General features: G+C 27.2%; 1 protein-coding gene and 1 long non-coding RNA gene across 2 annotated transcripts; both read right to left on the bottom strand.

The window, feature by feature from the left end:
- Positions 1–4617: 4617 nt before the first annotated feature.
- LOC136084310 (uncharacterized) lies at positions 4618–6380 on the bottom strand. Its single transcript, XR_010640469.1, has 2 exons — positions 5904–6380; positions 4618–5757 (listed from the first exon to the last, which is right to left on the bottom strand). It is a non-coding gene; the product is annotated as an uncharacterized LOC136084310 (long non-coding RNA).
- A 1349-nt stretch (positions 6381–7729) lies between these two features.
- Positions 7730–14116, bottom strand: LOC100200796 (uncharacterized). Its single transcript, XM_065803702.1, has 4 exons — positions 14093–14116; positions 9072–9202; positions 8553–8840; positions 7730–8418 (listed from the first exon to the last, which is right to left on the bottom strand). Exons 2-4 carry the CDS (start codon positions 9163–9165, stop codon positions 8000–8002), a joined length of 801 nt encoding a protein of 266 aa, XP_065659774.1. The 5' UTR covers positions 9166–9202; positions 14093–14116; the 3' UTR covers positions 7730–7999.
- Between the last annotated feature and the right edge of the window lie 4770 nt (positions 14117–18886).

Below are 18886 nucleotides of genomic sequence, written 5' to 3'. Positions count from 1 at the left end.
ACGGTCCATTTTTTCACGCGATATTTATCACAAATACTTTTTTGTGACATTCAACTTACGTAATCGCCAATAATTTTCCTTCTTAGTTCCAATCCAAGACTGTCGGGAGTCATTTTTGCATTTGAACTCATAAAAATAATAAAAATAAATAATCACGCTTCTCAAGGCTTACCGTGTTACATTTACCTTGTGATGATACAATAATGCTCTGTGGAACACAACGTCTTGGTTGGATGTGGACTGTATTGATGTAATGAAACACTTGTTGTATTTCACTTCTTGTATTGATGTTCTTCGATAAAACACTTTGATAAAACTCACTTCGATAAACTGTCTTGATAATACTGACTGATTGACTTCCATATACTGACTGAATTACATGTTGATTTACATGTCTCTTATATAGTAAAATGAACCTGTGTGAACCTGTTCTGGAAGATTCTAGATGCTTCTTTTCGATGCTTTCTGGAAGCTTCTGGATGCGTCTGGATGCTTCTGAATGTTTCTGGGTGCTACAGGATGCTTCCAGATGCTTCTTTTGGAAACTTCTGGAAGCTTCTGCATGCTTCTGGAAACTTCTGTACACTTCTGGATACTTTCTTTAATTATTAAAAAACTTCCGTGACGTTGACACGGACCAGACTTAAGAAAATGAAACAAACCAAAAAAGTTGCACTTGTTTTGTCCGCTGCAAAATGGCACTTGTCAACAAACTTCTGCCTGTGTGCTGTCACCTGTCAGCTGATTGCTCGAATCATGGCATGCTATGACTCCAGACTCCTGAACTGTTTGCTGTGGTAGTATAGTTCGTTTTGTTTTCAAGACATGTAAAATTAGGAACACTTTTATAGCATTGTTCGATGTTGGTTGCAAATGTTTTGTCCAATACTGTATATACTAGCAAAAAAATAAAGCAAAAAAGACTTTTAGCTGTTAAAATTAAGTTTTAAAAGTTTTGCCAGCTAAGGGCAATTTTTTTTTCTTCACAGCAGTACCTTCTGAAGTAGAAGAACGGGCTTATTAAATTTTTCTTTATTAAGTTTCAGACCTTTGTTTTTTTTGACCATCTGCAGCTTATCAAGGACTAATTGCCTGAGCACGTTAATAACATAAGTTTCTCTATCATGACATAAGCGCAACAAATTTTTACCGGTGTTTTGATGTTTTTAGAAATTTTATGCTTTTTAAAAAACTCTCTCCCTTTCGTTTGTTATAGTATATAATATTCTTATATATGTCATCTATATAAAATCTACTAAACTTCAAAAATGATTTATTTTATATTTTAAAATTGAAATAGATTTAAAAAAAAAAAAATATGCAAGCGTTAGGATTTGAACCACGGCGAAAAATGTTTTAAACTTTGTAACAAAGACTTTATAAAACGGCATATAAATGCTATAAATTAAAATTAAATTTGAGGTTTACATTAACTTTCGTTCACAGTTTCTTAAAAAAAGTGTTGCGAATCTTACTCGTATTTAACTTGGATGTAATGCCTACCATGAGTTTCTTGTCAAACACACAATAATATATATATATATATATATATATATATATATATATATATATATATATATATATATATATATATATATATATATATATATATATATATATATACATACATATATATATATATATATATATATATATATATATATATATATATATTTTTTTTTTTTTTTTTTTTTTTTTTTTTTTTGTCGTATGTTTTGAATCACCATTTTGCTGGAATATGAATTCTCTATCGAATAACTCTCGAGTAGATGGTAGCATATGGCTTGAAAGTAATCTAACATGCTTAGGGGAACCCAATGTATCCTCTATAACATGAATACGCTCCACACCATTCCAACTGAAGCATCCCCAGGCCATGATATACTTGTCATACTTTATTGTCTGTTTAACATGCTTTTGTTGCATTAATTCACCTGATCTTCCCCGTGTCTAACGTCTACCATCTCAACGATTAAAGCATATTTTTGTTTCGTCCAACCATAATACCTTCTTCCAATCATCAACGGTCCAGTTTTGATACTTCTTTGCCAATGCAAACCTCTTTGCAATATGTCGTTTGGTAAGTAACGGTTTTTGGAAAGTGCTCTACCATGCGAATCATACTCATGTAGCCTGTTTCTAACAGTTTGAGGACTTATATTGACATACTCAAGTTCTCTGAGTTGTTTTGCATATATCTGTTGCGTTATCTGTTGCATTTGGTCTCACAGAATTTTTAACTAAAGTGATGATTTTGTGATCAATGCTTGGAGTTATTTTTTATATTTATCCAGATATTGGCAAACTTTTGAGTACTCTATGCTTTATAATTCTCCCATGATCTTGAACAGTATACCAAGCTGTTGTGTTTTACCATAACATACCAAGTTGTTGTGTTATTTCTCGAACCGTTTTGCCTTCTTTTGAGAGCACTTCAATCTCTTTCCTAGCAACTTCTAGATACTTATAAGATCTTACATCATAAGCTTTAATGAAGATCTTGACCAAAAATTAGCAGAAAGTAACTGTTCAGATACGTTTTTCCACAGTCGTTTTAGTTTTTTTTATCAAAAGAGACATCTACCTATTGTTGTTACCTAAATGTTTGATTCTACATTAGATAAAAAAAAGTATGAGGTTTTGTTCATTTAATATAGAATTATATTTAAAAATAGTTTGTCTGGATACATTTTTCCGTAACTGTGGAATTATCAAAAGTTTTCAATATAAAAACAATGAAACTCTTTAAACATAAATTGAATATTATAAAATTAAAGGAAACGTTTTAATGTTTCTCAAAAGTTATTTAAGCAACCAAAAGTTAAGCAAATTGTAGCAAGACAAAACCCGAAAAGAGCTTGCTAATAGTAATGCAACTATTTGAAGCACATTACTTGGCCAAGCCTCCCTTATTTGAAATGAAAGTTCTTGATATATATCAACTCATGTATATATAATAGTAATAATAACAATAATAAAAATAATAATAATAATCAACAAGTATGGGAAAGAATATGAAGTTGGTTTTCACAATACTATGGAATGATACCTTGTGGTAATATTTTGATTTCTAAAAATATTTCTGGGTCACTTTTTCATTTTGAGACTCATCTTTCTTATAGTTAAAACATTTTTAAGTCCTATATAATTATAAACAAATAACTTGCAGTTTTCAGATTCTAGAGACTGTACCACTAAACGACATAAGCTGATTGTTGTGTTGAGAGTGTGCAAACGGTGGTCAAGTTCATTCAGACTTTTCCCCCAAAATTTGAATAGTTTGCTTATGGCAAATTTTTTATTTTTATCCGGTAAACTAAGTTAGAACTCCATTATTTAAAATGTGTTAAGTCATATGCTATCCATTTGCTCTGAAAAATCTTTGAAAATGTTTTGAAAAGATTTAAAGTTGCAGTTACGTTTTGAATTAGCAAAAGTCAATTCAAAACGTAGCTGCAATCTTTTACCAATTCGAACAAAAAGTATCTTTTTTTTATGTTAATATTTTTTGTGTTTACCGAAAATAGTCCAAAATTAATCGAGTCAGGCTATGTTCTTTTGTTTCTTAATTTTTACAATGTTAAAGGATTGTATTAGCCAAAATGCTAAAAACAACCTGAAGGAAAGTTAACTCAGATTTGAATTATGTTCGCATTAAGACAAGTAAAACTAAAATATGGGTTTCTCACTGCAATTGCAAAAATTATTACTTCCTCGCTTTCCCCCTCATCCCTTGATTTTATTTTATTTGCACAGCGGGCGTAACTACAACATATAGTATAGCACTTTTTTTGACGAGGTAAACTAGAAACCTGCGTCCGTTTGTCATAATAACAATAAATCTCAAATTATTTTTTACTCTACAAATCATCAACTCATTAAATGTTAATTCGCGTACTTCATTCGCGTATTAACTCATTCGCGTACTTCATTAAAATTAACTCATTCGCGTACTTCATTCGCGAATTAACTCATTCGCGTACTTCATTAAAATTAACTCATTCGCGTACTTCATTCGCGAATTAACTCATTCGCGTACTTCATTAAAACATCTCAAAAAGTAAATACTGATTAATATAATTTACACACCAATTAAAGAATCTACTTTATTAAAACGTTTACAACAACAAAGTTGATAAATATAGAGTTTAACTTTTTTATTAAAGGTATTTTCCAGGACCGGTTTTTACCCACGGTCAGATTAAGCAAATTTGTGCTGAAATTTTTTAGGGCCTCATTTTTATATATAAAAAAAATCCACACAAGCATTTATTTGTATAGTAGATTTGGATAATATGAAAATACGGGAAATATGAGCACCTAGGTAACCTGAGCGTACCAAAATTTCTATAATGTGAGCAGTGAAGTTCAAAACGCTTTGTATTTTTTGAATTGATTTTTATTACCTATTTGCTTTTATTACCTTAATAACATCAACAAGTAAATTAGAAAAAATTAACAAGACATGCTTTTCAAAGATTTTTTCTAAAATGTTTTCTTTTATGAAAAAAAAGTTAGGGTGGAATAGTGGGAAGGGCAATTGTTCTCCCTTGTATCGTTGGTCCTGGAAAATAATTTAATATGCAACATCACATCGTTATTGAGACTAAACAACTGTTGAAAGTTTTTAAAATCTAGCTTTTTTGGAGGATAGTAAAAAATTAATTACAAGATTTTGTAGCAAAAAACGGGCACATACAATACAATCCTTCCCCGGATCTTTGCCCCTGGAAACAATTTTAACATAGAAGCTCATCAGGACTATACAAGCGCTGAAAGTTTCAGAGTTGTAGCTAGTTTAATAAATTTATTGCAAGGTTCAGTAAAAAATGACAACAACCAAACAACACGTGATGTTGAATTAAACTTTGTGATGGAACCAAATATTTTACTGAATTTTTATATATGAGAGTACAAATAGTAAATCTCCATTTCTGCAAAGCCAAAGGCAACAAGCAACCAAAAGCTTTTAATATAAAAATGTATGTATACCAGATGTACATGTATAAATTATTGAAGAATAATTTAACAACAACATTCTAATCTAAATAATAAATAATAACATTTTTTTTTTAACATGAATGCTTTCGAGTCTTTTCCATAAGTGAACATTCTAAAATGCTTATTCCTTAAGGAACTGTTTCGCAAGTATTCTTTCGAAATGATTTTTTTCGCAAGTTTCTTTTCGTAAAGCGTTATTACGTTACAGAATTATTGTTACTTTTTTCGTGTAATGCGTTACGGAAGCTGAATTTGCGCATGTACAACTTCCGCAATAGCAATTTGAATTACGGAAGATAAAAATGCGAAATTTTTGTAAGTTTTGTTTTTCGGCGAACAACCCTAGTATCTACTAAGAATATATTATTCTAAAAGATTAACAATTAAGTATTCTAGATTCTCTCAATCCGTTAATTACCAAATGGTTTGATCAAGTCTAAACTGTGTATCTTTAAGACTGCAGAAATAGTTAAAACAAGTTTTTTTCTTATTATTTGTTAACATGAAATATCCGACGTAACTAACATAATTATTTTATTATCCGGCCGAGTACCGGATAATATACAAATCCGGCCCCCGGTCTGATAATCAATCCGGGATACCTCCATTACAGTAACGTGCGATGAGAGTTTGATGATATTTTAAAAAATTTATGTTATTTTAAACTGCTGTTAAATTCGAATACTTTATTAGAAGCTAGAAGACTTAAAATGCCGGTAGGCCAAGGGCTTTTTAATCGGCTTTGATATTTTTAAACTGAAAAAAAAAAACTAACAAATAAAACTAATGATACAAATCCAAACAAAAAAAAATAAATTTAAAAATTGAAGAAAAATGTGCAACAACTTGACAAACTGAAAAAATATTAAAGAAACTGAAAAAAAGAATACAATAATACTTACTTAATTTCAGAACTCTTCTAAATAACGAGTAAAATCAACGAAAAATTTTAAATTGCGGTAAAGTTCAAACAAAACTTGTTTTACCAGCAACTTTTAAGAAACAGTTTTTTAAATTATATACCGTATTATCATATAGTATAAATCAATTCCGTAAAAATAGTAAATAAATATGTTATTTAAACAGTTAACTGATATTTGTCAAAATAAAGGCATTGTAAAATTAATATTTCTTTTTTTTTTACATTGTTTAAATTTGTGATAGTCAATAACTTACATTTTCTATACTTGCTCTATCGTCAATACTGTTGTCATTAGTAATGTAACTTACGTCTACATTGTCATTAATAATGTAACTTACGTATATATTTTCATAAGTAGAGTTACATTACAAATGGCTATGTTACGTCTAACATAGCCATTAGTAATGTAACTGACGTCTATTTTTTTTATTAGTAGAGTCAAATAAAAAAATAGACGTCTTTGTTATCACTATCGACAATAACACTGAAAATTCAATTATGAATAGTGATGTTAATAATTGTTAAAAAACTGTTGAGTTATTATGTTAGTTGATTATCAATCAAGATCATTTTTAATAATAATAGTACTAATTATGACAAGCCAATTCCGTTACAAACGAAATATTAAAAGTATTAAAATTTATTCAACTCACTCTCCTGCATTAATCTATATAATGGATAACTTTTATCTAAAACAACTAACAGGAGACATTAATTTATAATAAGAAAGTTATTTTAAGTAATTATAGTTAAATTTTTTATTTGAAATGGCTTTACGAACAAAGGAGAACACATTTAACTGATATGTTATCAACAATCCTTTTTTGGCAATCCTTTTAAATTTAGTAAGTAAATAGAAATGTAGTAGATGGATAGAATGTGCATAAAAAACGAATAAGGTTGCAATCTTAACATTCCTTTAATAATTTAATGTGAGAACAACAACTACTTTTTAACATCGTTAAGTAAATAAAAAATTTATCAACCATACATATATATCACATAAAAGTCAAGTTTTTTTCTTTTTTTTTAAAAAAAATCTTAGTTTACTGATGTTTATAAAAAGAAACTGTACAAAAAAATTTTGTCTGTTGCTTTGTAAAAAAATTTTCGTTTTATAAACGAAAAATTTCTAAGTACGCATACGAAAAAACCCATACGGAAAAATACATTTTTTTCTACACGCTAGAAAAACTCAAAATAACTGTAGAAAAGTCTTCTTTTTTTTTTTTATTAGTTTATTTTTGCATAGTTTAAAAATTTTTATCTTTAGTTTTTGTAATAAACTTTGTGATAATCAACTCCGCTCTCGCTTTAATTATGGCACTTGTTTTACTCTTTGAACACGAATGAATAGGAAAAACCATGGTCACATAAAACTCTTTTTTTACCAATAGGCATCTGCAAAACCAACCCGTTTATTAAGGTTTTCGCTAATAAATATATATATATATATATATATATATATATATATATATATATATATATATATATATATATATATATATATATATATATATATATATCCTTTTTGTATTTCTTATTTTTTTTGCGAAAAAAAAACAGCTTATTGATGTTTATGTATGTGATACCTTTTATACTTTTTTTTGTACCCCTACATAGTAATTACTATAATAGATTAAAATACATCCCCCTAATTTCTTATATTTTTTAAGGAGGTCTTTTTATCAAACCAATAATAAAACAATTAAACTAAAAACAAAATATTAAATAAGTACGATAAATAACGATTAAAACGAGTAAAAAAAATGTATAATATAACCCATGAGTTTTCAATCAATAATGTTTATTATTATAATTTATTTCAAAGAATTATTTTACAACATTTTACAATGTAAAAAAAAATGTATATATATATTTATATGTAAGTATTAGAAATGTTTAAAAAATTATAACGTTTTACAAATAAATTTAAAAAGCCTGAGTAATTTAAAAGAATTAAATTTATACGAAGATATTTACAAAAGTTTAGAATAACTTATGGAGATATTTAATTTGTGATAAATTATTTTCATTTTGGTGGCAGCAGTGGAGTAACCAGTTAACCAGCATTTGTTAATTTGCAAAAATAGAGCGATTAGAAGAAAATTTTATTAGGCGTTCTGCTTCCATTCGTTCTTTTCTTGCTGCTTCAATTTCGCGTTCGTTTTCAATCGTACTGTTTTGATATTGCAATCGTATTTCGCGCAGTTCTTTTGTTGTCTCCCGCTTTAACAAATCGGCTTTGCTGTTCTCTATATCAACTTTATATTGCTGAAACAAATTTTGTGTTCTACTTGATATGCGGTTTCCTTTAGCTGGTGTAGGAGGGTCAATGTTTTTAAGACGATACAATGAAAGATTTTGCGAGCGTTCTGTTAAAGCAGTTCCTAACTCCGTGCCTTCAGTTTCAACTCGTTCACCTAGTCTTTCATCAACTTTTTCTGTTTGTGTGCCCAACCCACTGTCCAGAGCACTAACGGTTTTATTCTCTTCTAAATTTATTGAAAGTGTTTTAAAACGTGAAACTTTTCAGCAAATAAAACATTTAAACAAACATAGCAAACTAACACTTAATATAGATAAGAAATACAAAAGTTAATATATATTTTTAAAAAAGAAATCTTACTATTTTCAAGAGATAGTTTGTCAGGGATTTTATCGGAGGGAGTGTTACATATAACATGATCTGGCGTTGTGTTAAGAGATTTTTCCAATAACTTCTCTGTTTTAGATTTTTTAGAGCTCATTGAAATTCTCTGCAGACCCGCTGATTCTACAAAATGATCATCTTGCAGTAGTTTAACAGGTCTTATAACCTCGTTTAATTTCGATGCTTCTTTAACCACATGAGGGAACGTCATTTGACGAGTCATTTTATTTGTTTGAAGCGGTTGTGCAGTCTTCAATAAATTTTCTAATAAAGTTTCAAAAATTTAAAGCTTTGAAGATAAAATATTGTTAACAATAAAAATATTGTTGAAAACAATATTCATAAATTTTAGTTAATGAAATGCTTATATTTTTAGAACGCTGACTTTAAATAAAATTATTTACAGAAATTTTCTTTTGAAAAAATGTATAAAGCGCGTCAGCATGTTTTTCTATAAAATAAGAAATTGCTTTCTCAGAAAATTTAAACATTTACCTAATTTTTTTTCAGTAGCTGATTTTCTTCGACTTGTTCCAAGTCTTTGCAAACCGGCTTCTTCGACAAGATCGTAGTTGCATTGAGAATCCATGAAGAAAATTTATTTATTTTTGTTAAACTTCTTTAATCTAAAAAGTCATGTTTTTGATACATTTATGATTTTAAACTATATGTACATATATATATATATATATATATATATATATATATATATATATATATATATATATATATATATATATATATATATATATATATATATATATATATATATAATAAGATATAAAATAATATTGAATATTGTTTTTTTATTTTTAAAACTTAAAAAAAGTTGCAATTCGAACACGCATTTGCTTTTTTCTTGACATCTTTAACTAACTTCAGTTTGTCCTTTTATCGAAAAATCCATTTGAGTCATCAGATGAGTATTATCGGAAGTAATTATTCATCTTACGTCATTTTCAGACAAGAATTATCTTTGAATGTGTCAACTACCGACAGAGAAAAACTGATATTATGTCATAATTTCTGCTATTATTAGGAGTATTAGAGATATTTAATTGAAACTTGTTAGTAATAAGTGGGAGTATAAAACACATTTTAAAAGCCAAAAAAAAGTAAAGATATTACATTAACAAAAATATTTTGTTGTTGTTGACAACTGAACTTTTTTTCCATACCGGAAATGTTTCGCAACTGATTTGTTTTATTATCTAAAATTGAAGTGAAATTTTTTCAAGGCAAACACGTTTATGGCTCTTCATCTTTTAATAGTTATGTTTGAAACGTGTCAATATTGGCTATGATAATTGAAAAATTTAACAATAGAAAATAAATAAGTTGCCAGAATAATAATTTTGTTATTTTATTATGTATTAATTTAGTCCTTTTAATTTTAAGTAAGAATAAAAGATTAATAAATTAAATGAATTTGTTTTTTAATACCGCAAATAAATTTTATCTATCAGGACGTAACGTAAGCGCATTGAATGATTAGTTAAAAGATTTTGTTAATAAGTCAACAATGACGTTTCTGTTTTTATAGCAAGCTCTTATAGTTTCTAAAAATACCTAATTATTATTGAGTTACAACTTAAGGATAAAAAGTTGCGAATTTAATTGATTTATGTATATATATATATATATATATATATATATATATATATATATATATATATATATATATATATATATATATATATATATATACATATATATATATATATATATATATATATATATATATATATATATATATATATATATATATATATATTAATGTATATTATTATATTATAGTATATTATAGTAATATATGTTATTTTCTCCAAAAACGCGTATAACTATCAAAGGAATAGCTTTTTTTACAAGAGCGACTCTAGGAGAGTTTTAATTCTTAGGAAAACCTCGGTTGTTTTTTTTTATTGAGAAATTCTCTCAAACTCTTGCGAAAATTTCTCACTTGTAAACCGACGATTTTAAAGGATCAAGAACTTGTCAAGGATCGTTTGATCAAGACAGAGGAGAAAATTTATCAACCCTCTTGATCAAACTATGAATTAAACCGGTGTTAGAGCTTGAGATGGTTGGTAGCCCTCTCTATCTCACCCACCTCACCTCTCCCCACCTCCTCCAAAAAAAAAAAGAGCTGTTAGCGCCAGTTTAGTCTTCAAAAATTGTCTTTTATTTGTCTTCTTTAAAACTTTTTTTTTAAACATTGTTTAAAAAATTATGTTAAAAAAAAAAAATTGTTTTAAATAATTTTAATTATATTTCAATCGAATCATCTTTTATGTATATCTAAACGGCATATTATTTACAAAAATAAAACTATCACTACCGTTACTCATGTAAGGTTTTTTATTACTAAAATATTTTTATAACTTTTTTTTTTCCGTTTTATTTACAATGATGTTATTTTTGGTATATATTTGTAACGGTACTAATAGTTCTTAGATTACGATTCAAAAACTTTCTAATGTTCTAGATAAACGTCTTAATTTTGTGTATTTTAAATGGCTTTGTTTACTCGGCTTCCGTTGGATTTAGAGTTTAAAAAATAGAATAGGTCTTTTGTATCAACATAATCAAAAGTTGACAATTTAGTTTTATATTTAAATTAAATTTACACTTTTACAATTAAATAGTATTGATGCGCGATTTTTTTAAATTTATTTTTGTTTTAGGTGCCCCAAGAAGACCTAACGATCTCATCACAGAACACCGTGGGAGAGCATATTAAGGAAGTTCACGCCTCCTACCTTACCGATGGTGCCCAGAGCTCGATTCGAAACTTGGATCTCTTTTGTTATCAACACCTTTATTTTTGCAACACAGTTTGTTTTATTTATTGTCAGACATAAACAAAAATATTTGACACAAGAGTTGAAAACAAATTATACTTTTAAGTACTTATGATATAAAAACATACAGTGTAAGTGTTGTTGGAAATTATGTTTGCTTAGAGCAAGGCCAAAAAGCTAATAGCCAAAGTAAAAGTCAATAAACTGTTTGTCTTTAGTTATTGTTCTATGAACATATTTATTTCTAAAAATTGATAAAAATGAAAATGTGAAAATTTTTTAATAACTGGACAATTGTGTATAACCAATTTGTTTCTAAAAAATTAAGGCAGACCCTTGCTTAATATGCATGATTTTTTTTTTTAAATAAAAAAAATTAAAGGTGGCACACGGAGATCATATAGGAGATGCTGGTCATTTTTTGAATCCAATTGTGCTACCCATAAACATAAAAATAAAAAAATATATATTTTTTTAAATGTTGAATGTTACCTAAACAAATAACTAGGTACTCAGCTACAACAGCCTTTTAACACAGAAAAAGTTACTGCAAGGGTCACAATATAGGCACAAAAAAAAAGATAGTATGTTTAATTAGTTTAAAAAAAATCTTTTTAACTCAAGTTTTAGTTTATGAGTTATGCAGAAAGACAAAAAAAAAAGCTTTGAAAACGTTCAAGGTAAACTCGGATGAGTCAAAAAGTATCAAAAACGACCAAAATGTTAAATTGGAACTCTGTATGCCATCCTAAAGCGTTTTTAAAATTTCAAAAATAAATTTTTTACGAACCAAGGCGCAATAATTTGAACGCTTGCTTCAGAATCAATTCAGAGTGTATAGATTTTGTTAATAATTTAAAATATTGCCAATTTAAGAGCTATTTGAAAGAATAAACCGTATCAAAATCATCTAGGTGTATTAAATATATATTTTTATACACCCTGATGTATATTAAACATATACTTTTAATACACCCTGATATGTCGTTGTTGTAAAAGTTTTAACCAAAAAAAAATTTTTTTTTTTAATAGTTTTTTTTTATTAGAACTTTTAAGTTATGTTGAATATGAAACTTTTTATTTATATATATTAATGTACACATCTTTTTTTAACAACAGGTTCTCGTTGATTTTTTTTATCAACTAACAGGTTGGTTGAGAACTTATTCTTCATGAAATAAGTTTTTCATTTTAATGATTGCGCCAATATAGTATATATATATATATATATATATATATATATATATATATATATATATATATATATATATATATATATATATATATATATATATATATATATATATATATATATATATATATATATATATATATATATATATAATAAAAAAACCTAAAAATAATAATATATATAATAAAAAGACCTGTAAATAATAATATATATAATAAAAAGATCTAAAAATAATAATATATACAATAAAAAGACCTGTATAATAGAAAGACCAGAAAAATAATAATACTGAAAATAGTTGTCAATTAAAGGCAAAATATATAAACGTATTTACATTTAGAGAAATACACTTACACATTAAAAAAAGAATTATACCAGAAATAAATGACATATAATTAAAGTATTAATTACAGTTAAATTTCAATTATAAAAAGTTTAAAATAGAAAAATATGAGATGATTTGTAAAACAATACAAATGTAAGAATGTTATCAGTTGTGAAAACGACGTCCTAAAAAAGTAAAAAAAAAAAATCATTCACAATCTAAAACGAAGTACACTAAATGCATTAGGCTCATAAACATTAAGAACATTTCAATTAAAAAAAAAATAAGAACAACGATCCATAAAACTTTTTGTTTCTAATAAGTTTGATTTTGACTCGATCAAATTTTATTGAGACCCAATGTGATAAATTAAAAAAAGCGTAAAAAGCATGCAACTGCATAACAGTTGCCTAAATCATTTTAGTTACAAAAGCACTGAAAAGTAATGGATTCAGTATGCTCTTAACTTTAAACGCTAACTGAATGAGAAAGTCTCCCTTAGGTTTGTTCTAAAATTCATAGATTGCTAAGATATACTTAGTAATATACATTAAAATAATAAGATAAGAAATATTAATTTTTAAAGGACTTATAAATAAGTCCTTTAAAAAATTAAAAATACGTAATACTCAGTTGACGCACAACGTCTAAAGTTCATCTTTAAAAACATAAATTTGTCGTAACTTATGTTACTTAAAAAAACGTAAATAACCCTTTTGAGACGTTTTTCAAATGCCGTGCATCGATTTGGTATCCAACTAGCACACCGCGTGTGACGTCAGTAGAAGGTTAGCTGAACGATACCGACATTGCTTTGACGTCGGCCCAACATAGTGTACTAGCTGGGTAATATGGTGTTGTATCCCTAAACCATTTGGTAGCCAAAGTAATTGTTTTACGTAAAAAATGAACGTTGTAAATGAGCGGTATATGCTACCATTCCGTTATTTGTATTAAAATTTTTGAACTTATAAAGAAAATAAATTATGTTGTTAAAACATAACCAACATAAAAATAAAAAAATCAACAATAATGCCGTAATTAAAAACTAAAACAAATTCATACAAAAATAAATGAACTTTTAATGGTAAAACTGTTCAATCACTGCCAACTATAGAAGAAGTGGTAATAAATTTAAACTCTAAATTAAATGTCATAACTATATTAACCTGCATTTTGTTAACTTTATAAAACTTACTTTACTTATCTTTAGATCAAAGAAAAAATCCACTGTGCTAATGGTAAAACAACTATTCCAAAAACAAATGTGATAGTGACCTCGCCAACATTTTATGCGATTTTATACTAAGCTTTTAGAAAGACCGAAAACAAAAACCTGCGTGACTCCTTCTAAAGTTCTAAACAAGGTGATAATACCTAAGGTGTTAAAAAAAATAACCACAGGTGTTCAGTATACTTAATAATTAATATTATGACGCTCTGTTGATCTATTTGTGACAACAAATGTAATATTTGAAAAAAAAAATAATAATAATAATTCTCATATAAATTAACATAACGTTTAATTAACATAAATAATAAAACCCTCAAAAAAAAAATCAAATTAAATTGCATAAATAAAAAAACGACCCGTCATTAATAGAAAAAAAAGTTTTCTTTTAAAAACGTTAATGTTTATTCGTTGTGCCAGTTTTTAAACAGTCGGAAACATTAAGAGTGACAATTCTATACAAGTAGCCGCTTTGAGCCAATTACCTTGAATAACACTGAAAACGTTCTTAAAACAAGATCTTAAAATAATAAAAATATGAAAAGAAAGCAGATCTTGTTTTTATTTATGCCAGTAACTTTTTCTTTCAAAGAAAATCTTTAAAAAAGTATTACTTTAACATTGTTTTTAAGTCAAAGTATTAAAAAATATCTATGAAAATAATAATAGGATTTGTTTTTTGTTATTTAATTGAATTCCCGTTGCTTTTTGAAATAAAATCTAAAACTTTTGATAACAATTTTTTCACACGCTCACGTTAAGCTCACGTGTTAATACTTAAAGATTATATTGAGAAACGGTGCGTCAGGTGTGTCAAGACTTTAGTGAAAGACAAAGCAAGTTTTGTTTGTTTATGTGTTTTTGTTCTAAAAAGATAACGATACTGTTTGGTTATTTTGGTTCCAAAGTAATCAAAACTTCGCATTTTAATAATTAAATAAATTGATAAACAAACTATATTTTTTGTAAATTTGTTAACGCCTTTCCGGATTTCGTTAATAAACAAACGAAGCGCTTGAACAAAAAGTGAAAGTTTTGCAAATAGAATAACAAACATAAATATATATAAATTAACCAGTTTAAAAAATTGGGCAGTCAGTAAGCATTAGGCCTCAAAATTTTCATTCCCCTATTGACATTTTGGTTGATTGAAATATAAATATAAAGGTACGCATCTCATGATAAAACATTCGATAGAAAAAAACTTAGGAATACCGGTTGCGTAAGTTAGAGTTGTCTCGTATCAAGTAAGACACAAAATCAATTTGTTTATTTTCTGACTCTAAACTAGAAAAAAAATAGTTTCTTTTTTTTTCTTCTACAAAAACATTCATCTGCATTTTTTCAATTAGAAATTTATTATTTTTATTTTTTATTTTGTTTAATTAAATCTAATTTTTATAATAATTCACTTTTACGATATATAACAAAAATAACTAAATCTAATTGGAACCTTGTTTGACCACATAATTTTCAATAACAAAAATGAAAAACTTTGGATTTATTTGTTATAAGTCTTATTAAAATGTTACATTATATTTCACATCTCGTTATAACATACTCCAACGAGATTCATTTCTCTCTTTCTATGACGCACCATTTTTTAATCTTTACAATATTTGTTTCAATTTTTTATACAGTTTTAAGTACGCATAATTTTAAGTACATTCTAAGATTCTTTAGCTGATTAAAGGACGGCACAATCCATACAACGTTGTATTACCTAAACAAAGAAAATGTCTCTAGTGCTTGGTGTCATCTAGACACCAAGCACTAAACACTGAATAACGTGTTTGAGGTTAAGTAGGCTTTACTTCTAATATAATTCAATCAATTAGAGCAAATATTATTTCTTTTGATGAGGTATTAGCAACTCAAATTAATTTTTCTTCAATTTTAATTTTGAATTTTATGTCTCGTATATAGCGTTGCAAGGAACGACCATTAACGACAAAAAAAGTTTAAAAATTGGAGAGCGAGAAATTTTATAAAATTTATCATTGACTCAAAGAAGTCAATGTTAAGAAAACTATTTAAACACAGCAGTTCATAAAAAACTGACTTTAACGTTTTAAAAAACGTTTTAATAATTTTATAAGCGCTTTATACTTTGTACAGTTGTTTTAGTATTGTAGGTCACTGTTTTATTTTAAAAAAATGTAGAGTAGAAGGTTCTGTATAGTAGTAGGAGATAAAGCTGTAAAATTACTGGACTTTACCATATGATAGTTGGCATCATGGCAAAGTTTAAAAGTTGTGTTTATTTTCAGAGCCATCTAAATGTGCCAAAAAACATATGGAACCTTTTTTTTTTTTTTTTTGCCATATATACTTATTCCAGTCGTAAACCATAATATAAATACAAATAGCAGGGGCAAGAAGAAGACATAATTTGTTTTATCACCAAGCCCCTTAGTCTACACCGTAAATATAAAACAACAAAAATTAAAAAACGTAACACTATATAATATAAAACCTTTTTCTAAAGATTTAAAAAAAAAATCATTGTTCCTAAAGTCCTACTTTAACTTTTTGTTTTGATACAAAAAAAGGAGTCATAAAAATTATTTTAAGTTTTTGTGATTGTTACTTTGTTATCTTAAAAGCAATAGCATCAAGTACATGCATGCTTCACTCAAACTTGTCTTTTTTTATTTTTTATAAATCTTTTATCTTTTAGAGATCTATATTGCTGTTGTACTTAGTTAACAAAATAGTTGAGAAGGAAAGCTGGCCATACATTTTAAATAAAAAAGTTCTATTGGACTGAAGTCTTCAGTTTTCAATTCTAAAACTTTTTGATTTACAATAAAACATTATAGTAGATTTGTACAAATGCGAAACTGTAAAAGAAATACAGACAGGGGTACAACTTCTAAAAATTGTTATAAAAATTGCTGTTGATGCTGTTAGAGGAAGATCTAAACGAAAAGCCACCGAAGACATCAATATTCCTGAAAAAAGTTTGTTCAACACTACAGAGCAGTAACGACAAAGTCAACTAACATCAGGTTAAATGAAATTTAGAGAGGTCAGTCTACCTGTGTGTAATATGTCTGAATATATATAGTGTTATCTGTTTTAATAATATTTTTAACTTAGGTCTTCACTGATTTACCAGAAAATCTGTTGGAATAATTCGTCACAAAAGCTTCTGATATTTATTTCGCACTTAGGATCTCCTAAGGAAGTGAGGAATCTAGTTTTCCAGTATGGTAAAAAGTATTAATATAAAAATGCCTGATAATTTTTAGCAAAATGAAGCAACTGGAGAAGACTGTTTCACTATTTACCATGCAAGACACAAAAAGCTATCTATAAGAACACCTGAAGCAACAAGTCATGCACATGTTTTCAGTTTCATTTTAACAAAGGTTCAAAAATTTTATAACCATTTATAAAAGCTGAGAGAAAAATAGAGATGTTTGGAATATGGATGAAACTGTTATTACCACAATTCAAACTCCTGATCATATTGAACACAAATAGGTTTTAAACAAATTAGTCGTGTTACTTCTGCTGAGAGAGGCAATTAAGTAACTGAGGCAGTTAATAAATTGAAAGAGCATATTTTAAATGGTTCTCCTGATGGAATTGGAGGCCCTGCAAACCCATTTGGTTAGATAAACAAAGTTCAATTTTTTCAGTTTTCATATCATTTTGTTAAATATGTTAGAAGTACAAATAAAGGCCTGTTTTATTGCTTTTAAACAACCATAACCTTACCTTCCCAAAGTATGATTTTAGTTTATTAGACTTATTAAAATGTAGTTAATAGCCGTGATGATGAAATATTTCAGCAAAAATTTCTTAAAAAAAACGAACGTTTATTTTTATTTAATGGCCCTGGCTAGTGACCACCAAACTTTTTGCTTTAAGAATACACTTTAATATCTATAAAAAAAAAGTGCCAAAAAAGCCCAGGTCTGAGGTACCATGCACTGTTTAAATAGTACTTTTTTTGTTTCTGCAAATAATCAGGCCATAGAAGGAAATTTAGTGTTAAATGTTTCCATAATCCTTTTTCTAAAAGTCTGCTATATTTGCTATTGTATATATTTACTTATTAACTTTTTTTTTCTGAACCACTTGTCTCTAACAAAGCAAGCTCATCGTCTTTTGACAAACTCTTTTACATATTCTCAGCTAAGACACATGTTTGATTCACTTTTAGCTTAGAAGTATATATCTGCTTTGTTTTTAGTTTCTATGTAAGAGATATCGCGTGTAAAAGATATCGCGTGTAAAAGATATCGCGTGTAAAAGATATCGCGTGTAAAAGATATCGCGTGTAAAAGATATCGCGTGTAAAAGATATTGCGTGTAAAAGATATCGCGTGTAAAACTAGATGTTTGGGATTCAGCAGGATAAAATATTTTTACTTAGTTTTTGATTCAAAATGATGTGAATGTTTGAAAATTCGACAAAATAGAGTGTGTAAACTTTACGTTTTGAATTAGCTATTGTATTTTTTATTTTTTTTTTTCAAATTACAATTGATAACTCAAAACGTAAGAAATTAAATAAATAAAAAAAAAATCACACAGAAAGTTTGAAACTCTGCACAATATATTTTAAGCATCTGTCTTATTAAAAAAAAACAGTCAAGCTACCAAAGATGTAAAGCTACCAATAAACGTCAATTTGTATCAAAAATAAATATTCCTTTACTTCCTACTTTAATCTAAAAAAGAGACAACCCATTTAATTATTATATAAAAAGAAGCCAAGCTATTGGTTTATTATTAAAAAAAAAGAGA

The sequence above is a fragment of the Hydra vulgaris genome, chromosome 08, assembly GCF_038396675.1.
Source record: "Hydra vulgaris chromosome 08, alternate assembly HydraT2T_AEP".
Taxonomy (NCBI): domain Eukaryota; kingdom Metazoa; phylum Cnidaria; class Hydrozoa; order Anthoathecata; family Hydridae; genus Hydra; species Hydra vulgaris.
The sequence above is the reverse complement of the archived record's forward strand: the minus strand, read 5'-3'. Positions and strand labels throughout refer to the sequence as shown.